We start from the raw sequence: 15,720 nt of genomic DNA, 5'->3' as shown, positions 1-15,720 counted from the left end.
GAATGTAAAGGAAGTACGCGGAGAGAATTTTCTTTTAAAATTTATCCTGAAAAAATCGTAATCGTGGGACAACGCGGCATTTCCAAGAATTTTATGAATTTTTTGAAACTTTTCCATACGCCAGTGATTATACTCACTAGTAAAATGTACGGTAAACTTTGAAAAAACTCTCGTAAAGTTGCTCAAAATGCCACGTTGTCCCACGATTACGCGATTTTCAGGGTAAATTTCAAGAGAAAATGCTCTCCGTGTATGATAGAATTAACAAATGCCGAGAAAATACATATTGTCTCTCCAAATACAAGTATATTTTTTCTGCGGAGAACGCAGAAATTAAAAACCCGATATACGATGTAGCAAATAAAATTTTACGTAAATTACAAGGTGTCCAAGAGAACACTATCTTGTCAAGATTGAAAGAAAATCTCACCGATGGAGCGCTTCCGCACGTTTTACGCGGTTGTTTCGGAAATTCCCTCGTTCGCGTTTATACGCTCGTAAAGCTCCGTGGCGAAATTTGGTGGTTGTAAAACCATCGTGAATTTTTGCGCAGGTGACGAACCGTCGGAATACTTGAGGAAGAGACGTCTGGTATCAACGATCGAGACGTCACCATCAAGGAGCCTTCTGGAGCACTCGACGGTGACTTCCATCAGCGGGCACAGCAGTTACGTCGGCTACTGCACGATCCGTAACGGCATGCCGCTGCACGAGTTCTCCAACTTGTCAACAAAGCACAAAAGCGTAAGTTCCATTGGGGATTCGATAATGTAAATGTTGCGCAATGCAAATACCCCGTAGATATTTAGCGAAATAACAGGGTGGCTTGTATTGATAACAATCGTGTCGTATCGAGAGGATTGATTGTACGATTCAGGATTAGATTAAATAATTACACTTGTTACCCTCAATTTGCGCGAGGTATTTGTTCCGCGTCGTTTCTTTTTTTACGCAGTTGAGAATCGCAAATGGAGCCTGCCTGTACAAAAAATAAATACCTAAGAGAAAAGCCCGTGTATGTTGGAAAAACATTTATCTCACATATTTTCACAAAAACGATAATAATGAAAGTAAAGAAGTAAATTTGTTATCACTTGTGCGGGTAAGCTCCTCTATATAAGAGGTCAGACTGGTGTAATAATTGTAACAAATTCAAGTAAAAACTTTTGGCTTATTGATACATAATAATTTCAAAAATATACCATGGAAAGATATATTTTCTAACTGCGTAAAACTGAGACCGCGTAAATCGAGGGACGAGTGCACGTTGAATGATACAAAGAAATACGTTTCGTAGTAATGATAACGGCCTTCGATATTCTCTCTTTTAAATAACATATGACTTTACCTTTATAATATATGGCCGCGCCAATTTGTTGATAGACGGAAATGATGAGTGACACGTTTCAGTTTCAGCCGATGGTGGGCGATGTCTATGAGAGTGGCGTTTGCACCCTGCCCAGGCAACACTGGCCCAGCCAGAGCGTCCAATCGATGTCGATGACAATGAGTCCTCCGATGTTGTACGCCGGTCTGGGCGTTGTCACCAGAACTTGTCCGAGCGGTACACTGCCGACGAAGGATTGCGAGACACGAGTGCCCGGCCAGTGTTGTCCAGCGGTCCAGACGCAGAAGGACGCGACGATAGGCACGCCGGTGGTGATGGCCAAAAGGGAGAGCTCCGTGTGACCCTACACCCACCACGGGGCCTGCACCTGCAGCGTGAGCGAGCTGCTGTGAATCACGCCGTAGTGAATCGCGAGATAGCCGCGGATCCCGGACTACACGAGCGTCCAGGAAACGTTTAGGAGACGTCCACAGAGCGTCTGTTAGGAAGACGAAAGACGTTTGGACAATTATCGTTATCTAGATCTGAAGATTACGATGTCTCCCTTCGGACATATTCGTAGAGGGACGATTCCTTCTGCCAAACTGAAACGTTCCTGCGACGCCTGTGCCGTCCGAGACGCTTTGAGCGTGCGAGCCGGTTCGAGTTCGACGGGTTTACGTTTCTACCCCATGACAAGCGTCACGATTTGCGTCTCTCTGTTAAATCAAGTGCCCTTTTTACACTGAAAAACGACGAACATCCCCGACCCGGCTGCTCTGCCGGCTTCTCTCATCTCGTGCGTAGCCTCGTGACCGAGCCCCGGTGGTACCACACCACCGGAACACCTCGTGTGGTAGAGAGTGAATTTACGAAAATGTGCGTGCGCGAGATCGCGAGCTCGTCGCGCATACACCTGTACATACCTCGAGACGCGGAAGATATTTTGTACGAGTCGCGTATATTAACGATTTATTCCCACTTTTACTATGAACACAACACTGTACAATTTGTCTAGTCGATGTAAGTATAAATATGTATATGCGTTAAAGTCGTCGGGGAGGCGCCAGACCAGAATAACGTACACTGAGGGGGATGGTCATCACCGTCGCGTCACGTCGCGCGCGCGGCGTAATTATTTATAACGTTGACAACGCGTAAACGCGTAGTAGCGGGACTCTCGCGGGTACGGGAGAGAGAACGGGAGGCGAAGTTGTCAGAGACATATCGTTTGTATCTCCATCCGCGGGAATCGAGCGCGAGGCGTACATAGAGCGGCGGAGTAAATGAGACGAAAGAAGAAGAGAGAAAGAGAGAGAGAAAAGAATTCCCGTCGCGCTTTCATCTCAGTCTGCAGGATTCTGGATTTCACTGTAATATTAAGTATCTCTTGTACAATGTATAAAGTAACGACTTCCTTCGAAGTAAATGTACCGAGTATGATGAACGTTGTTTTTTCAAAGTCTTGAATCTTACTCTATATAGGGAGAGGACGCCCCCGATTTACGCCCTAAAAAAAGATGTGGTACAGTAATTGCGATAGCACTTTTAACTTACTGCCTGTTTCGACGCTTGTGAATCTCGTTGGTACTTCGTTCGGCGGAGGTTCCCGACCTCTCTGTATCATATAGCTTTAAAATGAGAAAAAAAAGAGAATAAGAGAAACGAAGGTTCGTCGAAAGGGCGCCTCGTCATATCCTCCGTACGATACAGGGATAATCTCGTCGATTAGAGTCGGCTATCGGGTTGCTAATCCGTGAGAGGTGAAATGAAAATTGACCATGTAGCCTTCCCCTTGACATCGAGCAGTCGATTACTGGGCGATGCATCTCAGCTGTTATTACGTGAGACGCGCGTTAAGGGTCTCTCCTTTATCGCGCGAATATACCCGTGATAATACCCGTATTTTGCTTCGATCGCAATCGGTACAGATTGATTTTTCGCGTATAGGATTGCGCACCGAACACGCGACGATCCTGCTGCGACTGCAAGGACTCACGTCGAGGATTAGAATGCACTTCGTGCGGCGAGAGAAGAAGAGAGATGTGTCTTTCGATGTTCCCATATTGTACCTAAATAAGATCGACGTGTATCTAATCGTTCTAGAACTCGATAACGTAATTGTAAATTAATTTACATAATGAAATGTTTGTATAATTTTTTCTGGCGTTACAGCGCATTCCACGCTCGCTGAAGCAACGGTATCGATCTACTTCAGAAAACTGGAACAGGAATTCGAGACAGAGCTCTCTCGCGTTTAGAAAAGGGCGAAAATTAACTTAATTTCGTTGGAAAATCGCCCCTCTCGCGTTTTCATTATGAAGCATTAAATGATTTTCCGTCCCTCTAGAGCGGGTTTTATTTTCGAACGAAGTCGCGATTTCTGTTCTATTTTTATGCTACCGAGGCCGAAAGTCTCGTCGAAGCAGCACGGTATTTTGTCTATCAGATCGCAAGTTCGCGCAAATTGACCATAAAGGGAATGTAGGTTGTGACTGTTTGCAGTCGCGTCGTCGTCGCAGTTACACGTGCTTGCAAATGAATATGCAGAAGGAGACGGTCCTACACACGAACGAGGCGCACGCGTCCGCGTATCCGTTCCGCCGAGGGGAACGACGGGCGATTATCGGGGCTACTTAGCGTATTATTCGATGTGTAAGGAAACGTAGAAAACGACGGAGTCGAAGGTTCTACGCGAGCCGTAAAAAGCTATCACGAGAATTTCTAGGGCGAACACGTTGTTTCCTCCGATCGCTTAGACGTTACGTTAATACGTCGCTCCCGTGAAGATCTATTAACATTTTAAAAAATGAGATGAATCGTTGATTATTATTATTACTGCCATTAATGGAATTGATGTCGGAACATTGTGAGTGTATGTTGTCGAAGAGAATTTTTAGTAATCGTTGAAACACGGTCGATACGCGCGTTTCTTCCCCCCCCCCCTGCTCTCCCCCCTCCCCCGCTCCCCTTGTTATAACTTTTGCACACATAGAGATTGTAGCCGTATGCAATATGAAAGAACGTTGCGACATAGAGATTCTGCGGTCCGACGACGGGGAGATGTCACGGAGAAAACGAAAAACGTACAATAAAAGCTGGAGATCCAAAACTGCCAAAGTTTTCTATACTTTGTTCGTACGTGTGATCACTATATACGCGCACTATACTGCGAAGAGAAACCGCGTCAACTTGTTAATAAATAACGGATTTCTTTTTTTTTGCTAACGAGACACGATCGTCCGAGAAAATGTTTATTAATTCCAATTTTTGTCCGCACGTTTGATCGAATCCAAGGAGAGGTGAAAGGAAGAAGAAGAGAAAATGAGGCGAGGCGGGTCATCAGGTTTTTCGCATCTTGCTGACGACAGGTGGTCTTCAGGGCGCGTTCGGTCCTTCGCTGTTCGTGTGGCCGGAAGCCTCTCCGCGGTCGTCGAACGCGTCGCGAGGCATGATGTCGCAAGGCGGTGGCCAGACACTGTTATCTGCAAAATGATAAACGGTCAGCACCGGAAGATCAACGTGAGCGAGGACACTTCTCGGTCGCGCGTTGAATCGTTGATCTTCAGCGAAAACATGATATCTCGGCAACGTCGGCTGTACTCGTTTCAATGTGATTCAAGTGTCGGTGGAAAACACGACGTATACCTATGCCAAGAGAGAATATCGATTGTTTTTTCTTAATTTTTTCAAAGATAAGAGAGTGCGTAGCTGCACCGTTCTGTACGCATCACTGCTTGTATCTCGTAGTAACGAGACCGGATCCGAGACCAGCCGCCGCGCTTGTGCGAGACATTGAAGATTTGTATATGTACTTAGTTTAGGACTATCTTCACACACACGCAGACACACACACACACACACACACATGAATCTCATGTACCCCATACCAGAACGTTTTTTTGATATTGTAAATATTCTGAAATAAATAATCGTTTTTATTCACGCGGCGCGCATTATTGTGTTCCTCAGCGGTGATCTTCGCGCGGATCAATTATGATCCAGCCCGGTGTCTCCGACAATAAATACTACAGAATCCGTTATTTCTTTCGGAAACTCGAGGTAACGACGCATCCCTCGACCACAAATTTTTCGAGGACGGATTTTGCAAAGTGTGTCCGCTACTCCGGCAAAAGTAGGATGAAATGTAATGACAGATATCAATCTATCATTACATGATACACCTGTCTATGATTATATGATTGATGGGGAGAAACGGAGCAAGGTTTGCCGTTTCGTGATTAATCAAATGAAATATATCGTTTTATTAATTTACAATTATTCCATTTCATTATATTGTCCATTTAAATAATCACGAAGTGACAGATTCTGCTCGATTTCCGCCGTCAAATTACGTCGGCGGGTTCCGGCGGGATGCGCGGTTCCGACGCTTAAATTGACGCCGGTGCAAGGACCCGCCTGGAATCTGCTGACAAACCGCTCGGTGTACAGTTAATATTTTGCTTACTGAGTAATTCTCTTACCGTCCCAGAACGCGCTTGGCGATGCATCGGAGTACATTCGCAAATGCTCCTCGACGGTCCTGAGCACCGGCGCGTTCACGTTCAAGAGAAACTCGAGCACCGTGCTCTCGGGCAGATACCGGGCCGCTTTGTCTCCCAAGCTACGTAGCGCGTCTTGAGCGTCGATCGACTGTAAAATCGAATGAAACCAGCGTCGCGAGGTAGAATGGAGGAAATTCTTAGCTTTATACATTCGGTATCTCGGATTCAGAATCCCCCTCTCGCCCGCCCCGCTCGCGCGAACGTGGGTCTTTGAAGCCTCGTCAAACCTCTGTCCGACGTGCGCGCACGGGGGAGCCGTTTAAGGGGATGCTTTTACATCTTCCTTTGGATCCCTGCAAAATTGCGAACCTTTTCACGCGCCGCGTTTGCGATGTACTCGCATAACGTGTACACCTTTATTAGACAGTTTGAGACTCGCTTTAGAATGTCGTCCAGCGTGCGAGCTTCCAACGCCCCTATTAAGGTCGGCGGGGTCGTGTAGACGTGGCACCACCCCGGGAAGAATCTCTGCAAGTGCAATATATGTATGCGCTATCTCTCTCTTTTTTTTATGCAGATATGCACGCGCATTACACGTCAGGCCACCGACTTGATGAACGTGATGATACGAAGGCAGGGGAATTGCTTTTCCGAATTTACATTCATCGTCGTCCGCGGCGTACATAAGCTCGTAGTGCTTATAAATGATATCTTCCCACGCCTATCAAGAGAATAATCTGCGCCTTATTTCCATTTCTCGCTTCGGGAAACAAATAGCGTCGAGTAGACGGATCAAAAGCGCGAGACCCGCGGTCGTAGAGGAAGGATCGCGCGATTCGACGACTTGCAATTCGAATGAGCGATAACTTAGTTTAACATTTCTACGGTATAATGTGGAGATAAAGTGTTTCAAGTACCTCTAACACGTGAACGTAATACGTTGGGTAGACAAGAAACAGTCCTGTCACGAGCATGTTATTGTTATCCACGCGGGCATCCCGTATAATATTTTCCATTCTCTGTGAAAAATGATAAAAATTATTTAAGAGACGTTACTCTCTTCAATTGCTGCCTCAATTGTGTAATCGGAAGTTGAACCGGTGTTGTTTTATAAAAGTGTCATTTCTACGCGCAGCGAGACCGCGTCAATTACGATATCTCTGATAATCACTATTTTCGTCGAACGTAATCCTGTTTGAAATAAGACACATATGATGAGATCACATGCAATTACAATGTAAATTAATAAGATTTCTTATTTATTTACATTCAAATGATCGTATTCTAATATTTTAAACTGTCGCGAATTGTGTTTAATGTCCATCAGAGTGTGGTAGATCACTCGGAGATTATTGCAGTCGCGATTACAAAACTCTGAGATACGACACATATAATTTACGACGGCACTCACCTTTCGCAAAACTTCATGAGTTCCGCGGTATTCCCCGAAGTAAACGACTCGCGTAACGGAAGTTTTCTAAAAAGAGAATACTCGACGTGCATTTCGAGAAAGAACTGTTTAAGCTTTTACCAGCTTCTTTGTAGAGTCTCTTTAATGTTTTATATTATCAATCTTTAAACAATGTTTTTTTTACACACGAGCCTTTTGTATCGTTTCAGGATCATTTTCATTAAAAGTTCTTAGTTACATATGCATGTCAAACAGTCAAACGGTACAACTTACGTAACCAGAAGCGCCAAGATTATATTGCAACACATCCAGAGCGCTTTTTCTCACCGGCTCGGTCAATGATTCCATTAGCTCTCACTGTATTTTCACTCAAAAGACATTAATTATGTGGCGCCCTATTGTTAAAAAATTTAAGTACTTCGTCTTTCGCGTAAAAGCAGGAAATCCATGTAATTTCTTTATAGCTTTTATACGGTTTCGGCGTTGTAAAATACATCGATAAAAAAAAACAATCTGAATGCATCCAAAGAATTCTCCTTTTCAACCTGAAGCTTACTTTGAGGCTACCTTCGTTCGCTGCAAGTTTTATACACGCAGTGGATAAAAACATGGCATACATGCATTGGCGTCATGAATATTTTAATAGAAAAATATGCGGCAAAGATTGAGCTGTTCCACAGCATGAATAAATGAGAATGAATTAAAAGATAAAAAAGCGAAGAAGATAAATCAGTGATGCCCTCGGATAAAGGGCGCGATCGATATGCACATCAAATAAAATGGCTAAATAATTTCTTTTTTAATCAGACTTTTAAAAATATATTTATCAGAAATTTCTACAGCGTAATAATAGATTGTTTCCGCAAACCAGAGATCCAAGTAATCTAATAATAATCTATATAAATAATCAATACGTTGTAATTAAAGGATCGTTATAAAAAACAAAAAAAAACAAATGTGGCAGGATTGTATAATAAACGATTTTGCATTTTAATTCCGCAGGAAAAACTTTTATGGATTCCTTCAAGAATCCCTTCAATATATATCACAAACGCGTTAAAATTAAAGTCGACATGCATCATCGCGCTTATTCTAAATCTAAATAATACTGAATCACATTTTAGATCGGAAACGATCCCAAGATTATTTCTTTGCTATAATCGGCAGCAACGGTGGCGTCGGTTCGCTGGGATTACCCAGCCATACGGATTTACTAAAGCGTCCCTTTATAACGGGCGCTTGCCACTTGTTACTGCACACGATGGTAGGGGTTGGCTTCTCCGCAGTGACCATGGCTATGCTTACGGTCCTGAAACAGAGATTATTTAACAGTAAGCGAATGAGGAAAACTGCGCACTCCGATAATGCGGGCCAAGTCCCCGGTTTAAGAAATTGAAATGATGCTATTTGTAAGAGACGTCGCAAAACTTGGTAATAAAACAAGAATATTTCTACTACGCGCAATAATTCTTTCCCGAGGAAAGAATGATTGCGGTATAGAATTTCTATAATACATTTTGACAGAACAAGGGAGGAGAAAATGAAGATATTCGTGACGCAGAAACAGCATTTATTAATGAAAAACGTGTTACAAACTCTTTTGAACGCCACTTATTTTATAATAAATTTACGAAAAAATAATTTCTCAAAGTTTGAGTATGTATTATGAAGATTTATTCCGGAAGCCTGTTATAATAATACATACTCATCCTATTCATATCCTATTCATATCCTCCACCCATATCCTCAAAAATGGTTTTAGTGTCTTGTAACTTACACGAATTACTTTGCTGAACGTAGCATTTTTAAATTGATAAACAACAATGTGAAGTAATGAAAATTACTTTGTTTGTTTGTTTATCAAATAAAAAAGGCAATTCTAGCATAAAACAAAATTACAATAAAAATGCAAGTGATGGTATAGCAATAACGGTAATATTTATCACAATATAAATATGATTGTGTACTTAAGAAAAACAAATCCCATATTAAAGGTATGGTTATAGCAACATAAAAATTGTAAACATAAAATAAAACAATAAGGTTGGATGGAGAACAAGTGAATCACGTAGGTGAGTCACAATTTTTATGATAATGATTGTACCCTTCGTATTTTCTATCTGGTAGAAACTGGCATGTTAATAAACACAAAATAATTCACGATTGTCTATTCTAGAAATTGATTAGGTCCTCTAATGCCAAGGTACTTGACTTGGATGACTGATGGTACCCAGTTTGTAGTACCTGGTGGTAGACGGTATCTGTTGAGCTGGTGTAGACGAACTCGGCGGAGTCGCTACAATGGGAGTTTCGGCACCCTGTGCTGGAATACCGTCTCCCTTAAGAACAGAGATGCATTTCCAGCGGTTAATGAAATTGTCTTTCCACAATCGGACGCAACCGTCGTCGCCGGAACTTGCTAAAATCGTTCCCATGCAGTTCCAGCTGACACGCCAGACTGTGCAGTAATGATCGTCGAACTGCGCGACTACATTCGTTTCGAAATGCGACACACCGGTCTGCGTACTCTCGCTGCAAGCAAAATGGCATACCTCTCAAAACAGCGTACCTTTCAACTAGCCTGTACTTCTTTATGCAGTCCCGAGTGGTTGTACTTACTCCGTCGGTTTCAAAGTGACTATTCGCACGTCCTTCGTGGCTATGGCCAGTGTGTGGAAATTTCTGCCTAGATTAGGAGCAAACGCAATATCGTAAACGGCGTCCGTAATGCTCGACAACGTCTCGGCCTTCACCCAACGCCTACTATTCTCGGAATATTCGTAGATAAAGATTTTGGCCCCAAGCGTAGGATTCGGGTCGTCGCTGCCGACTGCTATCATAGGCGGGTGTAATCTAAGATATATTTTTGTCAAATGTTAGTACAAACATATTCAAATATTCAGTTTCTTACTCACCGTGCGATCAATCGTTATTTCATACCAATTGTTCTTTTATACCAATAAGTAAAATTTAAAAAAATAATAGGATGAGACAAAAGAAGGCACGAGCACACTTACCTCGAGAGAGATGGATTCCACGTGAGACAACTGCACGAAAGCTTGCAGTTGATGTCGTGTTGTAACGTCCACTGGCTCAAATTCATGATATCCGGTGCCTCGTATATCCGAATGAATCCATCCGCGCTACAAGTGGCCAGCAGAAGGCCCAGGGTCTTCGGTGCAAACTTGACATCCGTGACCGAGGTGCGCGAGTCAACCAAGTTTGTTCTTTTAATCCAATGCTTACTGCCGCGTGCCTCCGGCCCCGAGCCCTCGCCCACTGTCGAATAAGAGAGGAGACGTGGGAAATAGTGGAACGTACCACCGTTGGGCTTAGAAAGAGAAAATTACGACAATCTCTCCGCCGTACCGATCTCCTCCCAAACAGCAGCGGTGCGATCGAATGAACATGTAGCGAGAACCTGACCGAATTCCGGATGTGCCCACGTGACCTTCCATACCGATCCGCTGTGGGCCTTCCAGGAAGCGGTTAAGTGCCAATTTCCATGCTCGTCCTCGTCCCAGACCTGCAATGTATCATTACACCTGTAATATTCCACAAGTAACCGTGTATTAACAAGCGAACTCGCGTAGTTAATTAATTCAAGATTATATAAGTGATACTCGCGTATCCGGCGACGATTGAGCGCGCGAGTAAACCAAGAATCGTCATCCCTTCGCTCGCCCGTACCTTGACAAACTGATCGCTGGAGCATGTCGCCATCCGTTCCCCATAGTAATCGTAGGCGATATCGTGTATGAGATCCTTGTGCTCCGCATTGATGCTGTGCGCCTCGTACATCTCGAGCGTAATAAACGCCAGGTGGATACACACTCGTGCGAATAGTTGTTTACTTAACGCGCCACGCGCCAAAGGTTATGACACGGTGCGCTTCGCGTTGGCTGGATGATGGTTGCGCGGCCGGCGGCGCGCTTCGAACACCAACGCGTCCTCTGGGAGAGCAGACGTCAACTACGTCCGTTACGCTCGGTAATGGTAACAGTGTCCACGCTATGGTTCATGTCCCAACTACTCACCCATGCATCAGTTATACATTGCATTTATACACAATTTCTCACTCAACAATGTAAATTGTCTCTGGTTCTTCTCTTTCCGAATAATACAAAGTCCGAACGATTGTTTCATTTATCTTATCCCATCGGATTCTCATGTCGTCCATCTTCTGACCCAGCAAACACCGAGCATCAGCCCAGATAGCACACTGAATTCACAAAGTATTCTTTAAGTTTTCTTTTTTCTGAATTGTAATTCTTTAGGAATTCATAGAAGAATACAATAAGAGTGACAGAGGAAGTTACATGCACCATAAATCGTTTTCCTCACAACTTCTTAAAGTATTCATCTCGAATTTCAATAAATGTAAACTTTATGAATTCAAGGGGAATAGTGTTAGAACAAAGAGGATTACAAAATATTTACCCAATGTATGTACACATCTAATATGCAGTAACATTACACCATTATTATAATTTCTCACTCAACAGTGAGATGCTCTCAACCGAAGCTCATTGACAATCGGATGATTCTTCCGTTTCGGTTCTCGTCGTTCGATTCTTTCTTTTACACAATAGAACTATTGCACAAAATTAATTGCACATAACGTTACGCACACAAAATATTGCACGTGGTAACACGCTGCACAAGAACGTCCGGATGGCGGTTAGCGGATACTCGCGCATGACAAATAATTCCTTATAAATTCGTAAAGTATTCACAGTACTGAATCGCGAAGTATTTATTCATTGTATTCACAAGTATTCATTATAATGAACTTCAAGACGAACTGATTGAGACTAATTCTTCAAGAATTCTTCAGATGTTCATTTTTCTAATTCTGTATGTTTTCTTTAAAATGAATTCTCTATGAACTTATGTTCATCTTTGTGCTATCTGGGAGATACATCGCGTTTATGCAATTTACATTGTTGTGTGAGAAATTGTAACAAAATATTTTATTACAGTGCAACAATGCACTGCATTAAATATTGCAGATCTAATATCGATGCGATATTAGACCAGTATTGGCGAAATAAGAAAAGGCGTCTTACAATATTGTACCAATATTGGGAATACTAGATTTACATTTTTTTTTATTTCCCAATATTGCGCCAATATATTGTGCTACTAGGGCGGTATCGCACATCTGAACTCTGAAGGCGTCCGGCGTGTTTTTTCCTTTCCATCTCATTCTTCTCTCGCTTGCTCGAACACATGAGAACACGTCTCAGATTTGCAATACCGAACGCAGCTCTCAGGTTGCAATTATTTGTCTTGTTAATATTCCTTCTAATCGAAAGCTTGCATCCACATTAACTTCCCAGCAAACACCGAAGTAACAATTACATAATATCAATGCAGATGTAATATAACAGACATGCGTTATGTTACATTTATATTTATGTTACGTAACTGTTACTTTGGTGCTGGCTGAGTTATAAAAGCACACCGTTAGATTCTTTATTATGGTCTTGCTTACCGAGATATCTTAATCGAAAAGTTTATCTGACGTAAAAAAGTCTGCATAAGCTACTTGGTAGCGCTTTGACGTCATCATGCAGTGACTCTTATCGGTCGGCCCTTGTTTTGCTTTTTACGTACTTGGCGTCGCAATGCTACCGCGATTTTAAAAATAAATAAAATAAAAAATATATAACGCAGCTTCCTTCGAGTACATTCATTTTCGTTTCCTTTTTAGCTTGAACTTTTTCCGGAGTCATGACTTTACAATCAAAGTTTCGATCTTTAGATTAAATATATATTAATTATAATTACTTGTTAATTTTATTGGAGGTCCTTATATCTCATTGTCTCTTCCATCCGCACCACTTATATTAATTAGACATTAGAAAAGAAAGAAGTCGCAAAATACTCGATTTCAATTACGATGCACTTTTTCTTTTCTTCAATTACGAATAAGGATGCAGGGGCGAATGACCGTTCTACTGTTAATTAATGACAATTACGTTAAACGTTACGTGTTAAACGATTCTCCAGGGCAGTTGGCGTTGCAAAGCGATGCAAAAGTCATGTGTAAGGCCGAAGGCGGTTTCGGATAACACTTTGACCCGTTCGTATGGTGTCCGTTATCCGAGACTAACTCGCTCTTGTGCAATTATAGCTGCAAACGTATTCCTCGGCCACCCCGGCAGCGAGTGCGATCAGGTGTATCGCGATAATGGCCGGATATTTTCGCGGATCTCGCCTCGGTAATAACGCCGAGCGAGTCGCATTATTATCGCATTGCTAGAGTGATTATCAGGTGATTCCCGTGCAGGTAACAATTATTACATTTATTTGTATAATAATATAAAGAGAGAGCACTACACACTCTGAATTCAATATATTTGCTATCTTTTTTCCCTAATATTATTGTAATTCGGAGAAATTTTGCAACGGCAATAATATTAAAAACAATAATAATAAATAATTTTGTTGACTCCTCGAAAGAAGTTGAAATGACAAGACGTTAAGTATCAAGCGAGTAAGATATGCATTTAAAAAATTCATCAATCAGTCGTTGCCTCTACGCTGAGAAAAATGTCCGATTAAATATTATCGAATATAACCGAATTGAAGCAAATGTAACATTAAAATATCTTCTAACAGTAAACGTTCTAAAAGATCAGAAATAATAGATAACAATAAAGCTCACTTATGCGTCAAACAAAAAATAAATGCATTGATAGAGTTATTAAATAAAAAATTAAAATATTAATTATTAGCCATTCATTCTGTATTAATTAAATACTACTCTCTAAATTATATGTAATTAAAGAATATGATTCTTGAAGAACATATATTTCAGAATTGAAAGTAGTGAAAAATATGATCGGTTTTTCGGTCAAATTTCATCGGTAACTGCATTTTATGTACGTAATTTAATCGGAAAAATTAACCATCGGAAACACTATTTAATTGGTTTATCCGATGGATAATGTTCTCAGTGTATTAAGCTTATGCCAAATTTATAACATGAAATGCCACATATATCGCTTTCCGTTAATTTTGTTAAGCTTGTGGAAACGAATGTGTAAGAATGAAAGAAGCACCGGTTAAGCAAACGAAAATAAAATAAAATCCTTGCAACAATGCGTCAGGAAGAATGGCTTGCGCATCGATTCTTTACATCGCTGCCATCTATACCCTTTATCGCATTTCCGGGCCATATTATGTCTAGGGTACTTGCATACGGTGTAAATAAATACTCCATATCGTGGGGTGTCATCAAGAAACTCCAGTCAGTCGTCTTGTGTGTAAGATACGGTGATACTTCGCGCCTTCAAGCCAGTGCCGAGATTGAGCTGCGAAATGTCGGACTGAAATTTCTCTGTCTAAAAAAAAAACACTATGTAAAAAACGAAAATTGAGTGACGTTTCCCGTGTCATCGGTTAATCAGAACTTAATCATAAAAATGTTGCACAAAGCGCGATCTTTAGAGTCGCGGTATCAACGAGAGTGATACAATGTGTCAGAGAGTATTGGAAAAAATTATTTTATTTTATATACGCATACGTAAAAAATAACTGTGGGATTGAAGCGAATGTAACATTAAAATACCTTCCAACAGTGAACGTTCTAAAAGATCAGAAATAATAGATGACAATAAAGCTCACTTATGCGTCAAACAAAAAAATAAATGCATTGACAGAATTATTAAATAAAAAATTAAAATATTAATTATTAGCTATGCTTTATTAATTAAATACTCTCTAAATTATATGTAATTAAATAATATGATTCTTGAATAATATATATTTCAGAATTAAAAGTAGTGGCTGTGAAATATATCATAAATAATGCTCTGTTATACAAATGTTATCCAATCACGCCGTCTGACTTGGTGATTTGTGAAGCAAGTAGAATTTCCTGTGAAGAGATCTTCGCAAATGAAATGGCGACCATATTAAATCCTCGGATTTGGGATTAAGTGTATAACTCAACAGCCTTTTTGTGAAATATGCGCGTTGTGCTGTCGGTAAACGGAGTGTAAGAACTTTGTAAAATGCCATTGAAAGTATTATGCTCCGTTTATCAACAGTACGGTGCGACAGGATCATCTGCTGATCGATCGGGAGGGCACTTTGCGTTTGATTTTTGCGGCTCCCATATCCCAGCATAACACAGCCGTGTCGTTACGAGAGGCATTATGCTAGGAATATGCGGTGTCGTGAATGTATACCAATTCCACGTGACGAAAATATAGGAGTTTCGCTTACAAGCCGCACGACATGTAAATACTTAAATATTCAAATATTAAGTTAGGTGCGTTCGAGGATTATAGATTACATTGTCTCTTCCATTCGCACCACTTGCGAGGCCAGGAGAAGAATACTCGGCGATTGTATATTTTATTTGCAAACTTGGGACGCGAACGATAGCGACGATGTGTAATTGCCGTGATTACGGTGAGCATCTCGTTGTTCGTCAAATGCCATTCAATAAAGCGGAGACACGT

At 41.4% G+C, this 15,720-nt stretch overlaps 2 protein-coding genes across 4 annotated transcripts in view; one reads left to right on the top strand and one right to left on the bottom strand.

Moving 5' to 3' along the window:
• LOC105564607 (hemicentin-2) overlaps positions 1-2,978 on the top strand; it is a 215,293-nt gene extending 212,315 nt beyond the window's left edge. For all 3 annotated transcript variants that reach the window (XM_012017096.1, XM_012017097.1, XM_012017098.1), the window contains 2 exons: positions 554-744; positions 1,411-2,978. In XM_012017096.1, the coding sequence (XP_011872486.1) occupies positions 554-744; positions 1,411-1,689 (470 nt within the window). In that variant the 3' untranslated portion in view covers positions 1,690-2,978. The remainder of the gene's footprint in view (positions 1-553; positions 745-1,410) is intronic.
• Positions 2,979-8,038: 5,060 nt separating this feature from the next.
• On the bottom strand, positions 8,039-11,275 carry LOC105564606 (nucleoporin SEH1). The gene is made up of 6 exons (XM_012017095.1): positions 10,934-11,275; positions 10,613-10,769; positions 10,261-10,522; positions 9,863-10,096; positions 9,488-9,775; positions 8,039-8,552 (listed from the first exon to the last, which is right to left on the bottom strand). Exons 1-6 carry the CDS (start codon positions 11,042-11,044, stop codon positions 8,387-8,389), a joined length of 1,218 nt encoding a protein of 405 aa, XP_011872485.1. The 5' UTR covers positions 11,045-11,275; the 3' UTR covers positions 8,039-8,386.
• Between the last annotated feature and the right edge of the window lie 4,445 nt (positions 11,276-15,720).

Source organism: Vollenhovia emeryi, unplaced genomic scaffold (genome assembly GCF_000949405.1).
Source record: "Vollenhovia emeryi isolate VEMERY1.0 unplaced genomic scaffold, V.emery_V1.0 DF939161.1, whole genome shotgun sequence".
NCBI lineage: Eukaryota > Metazoa > Arthropoda > Insecta > Hymenoptera > Formicidae > Vollenhovia > Vollenhovia emeryi.
The sequence above is the reverse complement of the archived record's forward strand: the minus strand, read 5'-3'. Positions and strand labels throughout refer to the sequence as shown.

What these genes read in the sequence shown, in the direction of transcription:
- LOC105564606 (XM_012017095.1), bottom strand. Translation starts at nt 11,044, where the DNA reads ATGTACGAGGCGCACAGCATCAATGCGGAGCACAAGGATCTCATACAC. An exon ending in CCAGCGATCAGTTTGTCAAG is followed by an intron (nt 10,770 to 10,933) that starts GTACGGGCGAGC and finishes GATACATTGCAG; the next exon opens with GTCTGGGACGAGGACGAGCA. An exon ending in GTCACTTTGAAACCGACGGA is followed by an intron (nt 9,776 to 9,862) that starts GTAAGTACAACC and finishes TTTTGCTTGCAG; the next exon opens with CGAGAGTACGCAGACCGGTG.